At 33.8% G+C, this 7,931-nt stretch overlaps 1 protein-coding gene across 7 annotated transcripts in view; it reads left to right on the top strand.

Moving 5' to 3' along the window:
- MICU1 (mitochondrial calcium uptake 1) overlaps positions 1–7,931 on the top strand; it is a 196,073-nt gene that overhangs the window by 107,456 nt on the left and 80,686 nt on the right. For all 7 annotated transcript variants that reach the window (XM_011355210.2, XM_023527889.1, XM_011355208.2 and 4 more), the window contains one exon: positions 6,810–6,892. In XM_011355210.2, coding sequence (XP_011353512.1) covers positions 6,810–6,892 — 83 coding nt within the window. The remainder of the gene's footprint in view (positions 1–6,809; positions 6,893–7,931) is intronic.

Genomic DNA, 7,931 nt, shown 5'->3' with positions numbered 1-7,931 from the left:
TAATAATAACCATTATTTAAGCTTAACTCTGTTCTGAGTGATTTTATTGGTCACTTACTAATTTATCTCATCTTTCCTGTCTTTATTTCTTTATTTTGATTGATTTTTGTTGTTGTTGGCTGAATAAGTTCCTCAACCAGGGGTTGACAAACTTTTTCTTAAAGGGCAAAATAAGTATTTTAGGCTTTCAGGCCATAAGATCTCTTTCATAGCTACTCAACTATGCCTTTGTGGTTCAAAATCAGCCAGGCCAATACATAAACAAATGGCTAGCCAGAGGTCATAACTTACCAAGCCTTAATCAAGACTTTTGTTACTCTTTTGTGTGGACTTTTATTAGGATGGGTATGTGGATTATATAATTGCAAAGTCCTTGCATGTCTGCGAATATCTTCTGTAGCTAATATAGGTAAATAGTGACTTCACTTGTATGTAATCCTTAGATTACATTTGTTTTCCCTCAAGATTCTATAGAACTTGCTCTGTAGTATTCTTTATGATAACTAATTTTTTTTTCCTTCTGGATAGTTGAGGATTCCTTTCCTTTATCCTTGGCATAATTTCATGAGGGGAATTTTTTTTCTATTCTATGTTAAAAGAGCAAAGCTAAGAAGAACTAGATTGATGTATTTACATATCACAAACTTCAGCTATTTCATATTGTTTTATTCTCTTTTCCTTTTTGCGTTCCAAAAGTTAGCAATGAAAAATTTTTATCATTTTTTCACTTCGAATTGCATATCATGTGGGAAACTAGATATTTTAAGTGGTAGAATGTTCACTATTTCATATTATATAGTTTGGTCTCCTTGTAGTACAGTTTAATGGGAGCATACAGTTGCACAACCATGGAAAATATATTCAGGAAACAGTCTAATTAATTTAAACTTCTTTGAGCATATTAAATCACTAAGTGATAAGAAACTAAAATTAGTTGTATAGTCAAAGAAATTACAGTGTTTTAAATTGTAATTCTAATACAACCAACCAAAAACTTGATTTTAACTTTATTTTATAGCACTGCTTTCTATAACCAATTATAGTTCATGTAGATTTTATTTGCTAATTCTAGATCTTGCATTTCAGGAATAATTATTTGCCATATTTCAGGGCAGATTTCATAACTATGAAATCCTGTTAATCCTGTTGTCTCCATTGACTTCAGGTGGCAAGATTAATAGTGGATATTTTGGTCAGTAGATAATTCTAGACTGAGTATAGGACTTCTGAGTTGAAGCAGAAACTGTAATAGTTAAATTTTTGAGCCACTGCGATTATTCACATTCTGTCTTATTTCACATAAATATGCCTTTGTACACAGTTAACTGTGTATAAAACTCAAATATAAAGTATATAGCTTTATAAAAAGAAATATTTCTTGACTTTGTGCTTATCTTTTATCATTTTTAAGTCTCTTTTTCCAAACATTTGCAGCCCTTTTTATTAGCCATAGTGTTAATATGGTACTTATCATGAAACTATTAGAAAATGCTAAAAAAGCTAACAAATTATCTAAGAGTCCCTGTAAAATAGTTACTAACAGAAATGAAATCAGACTTACAAGGTAACTAGGTCAATGAAAAGAAAATTGATCTGCTGTCGCTTACGTGTGTTTAAAATAATTTTTATGTCTTCATTTTGTGTAGTGCCCTTCTTCTGAAGCTAAATCATCCCAAGGAAATAGTGTAGCACAACTACAGCACATCATACCATAAGAACTTTTCCTTGGAGGACATTTGTTCCTGTCCAAAATGTTCACACTTAGAAAACTTTCCTGGTTTCAAAGAGCCTGTAATGTTTATTTCTACTTTTGGTTTACAGGATTAAAAATACTATCATGTTTTTTAGTAATTGTGTTTTGGCTATATTGCCAATAATAACCCTTCTTGCCTCAATAGCCTAGCTCATAGTGGTGCATGGGTCAGCCTGGACCAAATGTCTCTGTGGAGGTTTTGGACAGAACCAAATGTCTGCTAACTAAACTTTTCCCTCCACACTATGTGTAGTGTAGAAAGATTTCTTCCAGACTGTAACTAGCCATCATACTTTGAACAATTCCGAAGAATTGAGGAAGAGGCACTTTTTTAAAATCGAATCGTATAAGTTTTTCTTCCCCTTTTTTTAAGCCTAATGTTATATAGAAAGCAAGATACTAAAGCCCTCATATAAGAATAATTCTACTACATTAGTCTGCAGAGAAGCAGTTCTATTGTTTCTAGAAAGGATAACTCATTCCAGAATTGACTACATTTAGGATACTATGTTCATGGAAGACATTGACCATCTAAAGTACCTAGATAAAGTACGGCGGAGAGCTATTCGGATGTTGACATTCTGGAAGTAACCTCTGAGAAACCTAGTAGAGGCATGGTAATATGTTTTTATGTATTCAGAGGGTCATCAAGTAAGTGAGAAAGCAGATATATGTTCTATTTCTTTAGAAAATTAAACTATGACATTTTGTAGGAACTACACAGGATTAGATTTGGGTTCTGCACGAGAAAAAAGCTTAATTAATATAGACAACAATGGTTAGACCTCAGAAGTGGTGATCTCCCTCTCAGAAATAATTAGAGGCATGTGATCATTCTTACAAATTCAGTAGACAGGTTCATTGACTAGAAGTTCATTGTATTCTAAAGTTTTTCTAACTCAGAGTTCTCTAATAGTGCATGTTGATTACCTCATTTGTCCTATAGTGTCGTTTTTAAACAGGAATGGTGCAGTTAGGAATTCAATGATAGAGAATCAGACCAACAGAAAATAAGAAACTTGTTTAGAATCTAACATTCATTTTTTTTAGTTCATTCCGTCAGTACTACCAAAAAAGAATTTAAGACATAATGACTCACGATGTTGTTGGAAGAGACAGAATTAGAGCCCTAGGTTTGTACATTTTCTATTAAAGAACAGTAACTGAAACAGCCGTGAAATTCTTGAGACAGCTAGTGTTGTTGCTATGTGATTATTTGATTTACTACACATAGAAAAAGATGCTTTTTTTCTTATTACTAAAGTAGAAAAATCTGTGCTTCAGAGGAACAGTCTAGAGTTGTTGTCATTATTGTTAATGATAGAATAATATAAAAATGTATTCTTAAGTAGAATAGACCCAAATGTGTCTCCATTTACTAGTAGCAAAGATTGTCATGGAATTCTAAGTAAAAGCTGTATAGTAATGAATTTTGCATAGAATCTTATTGTTTGAATCAGTTATAATATATGTTAAGATCATTTCAGAAATCATTGTACAGAAAATAGGTTACGCTGTTAAGATAGGGAGGAGAAAGCTTCACTGTTTATGAGTAGCCTGCAATGCAAAAGAATTCCTTCTCGGTACCTTTCTATGGAAATAGGTTGTGAGTTAGCATAAACCCAAGGCACCTTAAAGCTTTCCCGAACAGCAAGATTTCAAAATTATTCTGAAACCTACATTTAAGGGGAGACAGGGAAGTACAAGAGAATTGCCTAATGGTATATTCCTGTGTAGCATGTTTCACTTAAAGCAAACTGTTTTTTTCTGCTTGTTTATCTTAAATGCTTTGACATGATCAGCAGATGGAGATCAAATAGGCTTACAGAACTACTCTTGGAAGGATTTTACCTGAGAGACTGGTAAAGCCTAAATGAGAATGTGCAAGGCTGCTGCCCTCACTTGCCCTATCGGTGACCAGCGCATATGGACTCAGCTTCTGGAGTGTCAGCACATATACTTTAATAAACACTCTGAGTAGCTCCACATAAAGCAAATACTCTGAAAGTAGCTAAGCCAGCATAAAAAGATATGGAAACCTCAAGCTGTACAGGGTGTGCTTTGGTAAACTGAATTCACTTTTGTTGTAAGAGGACATATTAGTTATGATTTAATGGAAAAACTCATTTAAACTCAGTCATTTAAATGATCTGGGCAAATACCTTTATAGAACTCACAGGACTGTAAGAATAAAAGATTATGATAAAGCTAAAACTTGAAGCACTGTGTAATCAGTGTAATCTGTGGAGATAGGGAATGAAACTTCTGCTTTACATCATGTGTGACAACATATTGACTGGGTCTTGCCAAATTTTTTCCTGTTTTTATTACTTTGGACGTTTTCTTCTTGATGTTGTGGTGCCACCTCCTCTGTCACTGCTTCCTTTCTCTTTTCGTTCAACTGCTTTCCACCCTTTTTTTTTACCCTTCTCAACCTTCAGTTTAATTTGGGCAACTGCATTTCAGGCTCTTTGCAGCTAACCACTCTTATGCTAATGACTCCCAGCTTTAACTCCTCTCTTCTAAGCTTTAGATTCATATTTCCTACTATCCCCTGAACTTTTTCATCTGAATGTGCTGTTGACCCCTTGAATTCAACATGTCCTTTCTGAACTAATTTTATTTCTCAAACCTTTTCCATCTATTTAATCTCTTGGTTAATGACATACAAGCCACCCAGTAGTCTAAGCCAGTCATACTGTCATCCTTTTTCACTCTTGTCTCGTCATACTAATTAATCATCAAATTGTGTAATTTCTGCCTCCTTAAGTTATTTCAGACTTGTTTCCTCCTCTCAATTACACACTGCCATCACATCAGTTCATATTCTTAACATTTATAAGAGCTTTGGAGATCTTCTCTGAAACTGGTTTTCTAACTCACCCTTGACACTGTAGCCAGAAAAGTCCTTTATAAATGCCTATTTGATTGTGCTACTCTACTTAAAGCTTTCAGTGGCTTCCTATTATTTGTAGTTGTTACAATTTCGAGTATCTACAAGGATTAAGCAAATAATGTATACGAGTGAAGTGGGCCAAGTGTGAGACAGTAGAGGAGAATAAAGAGTGCAGTCCTTTCTAAAGAAATTTATATTCAGAATTTTTAAAAAACATTTGACAGACGTATATGGCAATCTAGTGTTGCCTATGGGTCTCCTGTTAGTGCAGCCAAGCCTAAACCACTGAGCACGGCATATGCAATTTGACATCCGGTATGAGATAAACAACTTGGAATTCTCAGCTATTGCAGAGACTGGTATAACCAGTGAGTCATGTTTTGTTGTTTTGTTTCTAGGTCAGACATATCAGAGTAAAGAGTATGTGTTTATTATTGTAAGTACTGCTGTCTTCACATAGGAGGCCATGGAGCATAATGAAAAGTTTATGGGGCTTTGGAGTCAGCATTGATGTGAGTTCACTTACTAGTTCTGTCACATATTAGATGTGTGATTTTGAGCTAGTCACTTAATGGCTTTGAGCTCCAGTTTTCTCCTCTGTTTAAAAAAATAGAGAAATAAAAACATTCAGGATTGAGAATACATCAGATAATCAACATCTTTAAATTATCCAGCTCAATGCTTGGCACACAGTAACTCTTCAGTTAAAGACAGCATCCAGCCAGGTAGGAAAAATTTAAGAGGTGGCAATAAATATACAAAAATATAATTCCCACACTTGTATTCATCTCAGCAATTGTACTTGTGGCCTAAAGAAGAGCAAATCTGTTGGAGGCCATTGTCAAGTGAGGCAGGCAACTGGAAAGAGACACATAATTTACCCATGCAACTAAAAACCAGGGGCTTACCAACCTGGCTGGCTAGCCAGCTGAAAGTGTAATTTAAGCCTAGAAGGTCATCTTGCTGTTGACAGATTCACGAGCAAAATGAGAATATAGACTTCCTACAACTATGCATAATGAACTAAGCCCTTTTTTACTTTTTTTGTCTATATATAATCTTTAAACTTTTTAAGCAAAAGCTACATTAGCTGAAAATTCAATTCAATAGTATTAGGATATTTTATTTCAGTTTATTCTCTACAGCTATATAAATTTGAAGCACCAAAGGAAGGAAGTAAACTACTTAGTTTTCTTTACCAGAACATTTAGCATGGTAAAGAAGGAGAACTGTTACATTTATATTTTATTCTATTGTATAACTATATTAATTATGTTTTAATTGACCTAGTAACAATAAGGAAGTCTTAAAGAACTTTTATCATTCACTGAAGGGAAAGAAAATATACCGTCTTCTCAGACTTTGCATTTTTCATTTTTTAAAAAAATTTTATTAGTTTTAAGGATACAGTACATTGGTTAGACATTTTTATAGTTTATAAAATATTCCCCCTAATTGCTCTTTCTCTCCTCTGGCTCTCCATCTAGCCAATCATTTTGTTTTTTAAACTTCAGCTTAATTTTAACATTTACGTATACTTAGTAATTTGTATACCCAGCTGACATGATTGAAATAGGGGGTTGAGTAGCTAACAGTATACTTTTCTGCCTTACTACAGAGCTATATTGATAATGAGTAAACTAGTATAGATAATAACCTGTTGGCAAAATGACATCCACTCAACTCCTGATCATACTTAAAATGGAGAGACTAGGAAGAACAAAGTAGAAAGCTAGCTTGTTTTTAAAAAGCAAGACAAAGACAGAGTTTCAAGTTCTTTGCAGTAGTATGTCTCACCCCAGACAGACTTTCATGCCCAGGTAAATAATACTATATTTAAGTAATAGGGCAACATTGGTATTATACGGCTAAGAGGAGGGCATCTAAGAAAGCAAAGCTGAAGTATTTAAGAGAGTGCCGAAATGCAAAGATAGACAGGAGCTATCTTTACTGGCCTTGGTAAAATTCTTTTGCTTTTAAAGAGTATTGCTAAAAGGTTAATCTAGATAAATATGGTGGTATTCTGTGACTTGATATTATATTTTAGTGTTTAACTGTTTTTCTTAAAGGACTGATTTTTTTATTTTTGGTCAATACTATCTAAATGTTTTTCTTTTTCCTTGCTCTCTCCCTTTCTCCTTCCTTCCTTTCTACTTGCAGCTCCTCAAAGAAATTTTGAAATTGCCTTCAAGATGTTTGACTTGAATGGAGATGGAGAGGTAGACATGGAGGAGTTTGAACAGGCAAGTTGTTCTGAAGAGTTTCTTTAAATACATTAATATTTAAACCATTTTCATGTGCCTTGGAGTTAATTCAGCCTTAGTCAATATACTCAGATGCTATCCAATTTTTGAAGTACCTAATGTGTCATTTTTCAAAATTATTTTACTTCTAACAAGTAGGGTTTTTTGGTTGTTATTGATTTTTACTCTAAACATAAGGAATTATTTGAACATATGATTAAGATCAAGCTTGCTCTGATTTCTCAAAATTAATTAGACTATAATGCTGAGAAGCTAAGTTACGGATATTCAATCATATGTTCAGTCAACATTTTTCAAACAGCTCCTTTGTGTCAGGCAGTTCCAGAATACAAGGATGAATAACATATGTTCTGAAATTATTTCCATAAGAGAAGGAAAAATGGTACCATGCCTTTGACTGCAGCAGATTCCAGCCAAAGATGTGTAGTTTCTTCTGAATTTCCAAAATAAAACTTCTGTCATTGGAGGGATATAGTACCTCCCCAGATACAATTATTATGATTTTTTCAAAAGTAGTTTCAAAACAAAAAATACCTATGTAGAAGACAACATTTTTGTACTCAAAATGAGGAGTTAAAAGGAAGGGGTGGGGAGAGAGTATCAGGTATACTATTTCTTTAAAATAAAAAATGCACAGAGACAAATATTTCAAAATACCTGGAGACATTTATTCAAATTTGTACCCTATGTCTATCATACATCATAAGTATACACAATCTACTTACAATTAGTATTACATTGCTTCACATAAAATGTAGAAACTTTGCAACCATATAGTTCCATTTACCCCTTCTCCATTCTTTCTGCTATAGTTGTCCTGTGTGATACATCTGCATCCAGTAATCCTCCTTTATCTATGGGGAAAATGTTACAGGACCCTTAGTGAATGCCTGATACCTTGGATAGTACCGAATTCTGTATATACCATGTTTCTCTTTGGCTTATCCACATTGTCAGCATCACTACTCTTGTGCTTTGGGGCCATAATTAAGTAAACTAAGGGTTACTTGAACATAAG

This window comes from Pteropus vampyrus, unplaced genomic scaffold (assembly GCF_000151845.1).
Source record: "Pteropus vampyrus isolate Shadow unplaced genomic scaffold, Pvam_2.0 Scaffold20, whole genome shotgun sequence".
NCBI lineage: Eukaryota > Metazoa > Chordata > Mammalia > Chiroptera > Pteropodidae > Pteropus > Pteropus vampyrus.
The sequence above is the reverse complement of the archived record's forward strand: the minus strand, read 5'-3'. Positions and strand labels throughout refer to the sequence as shown.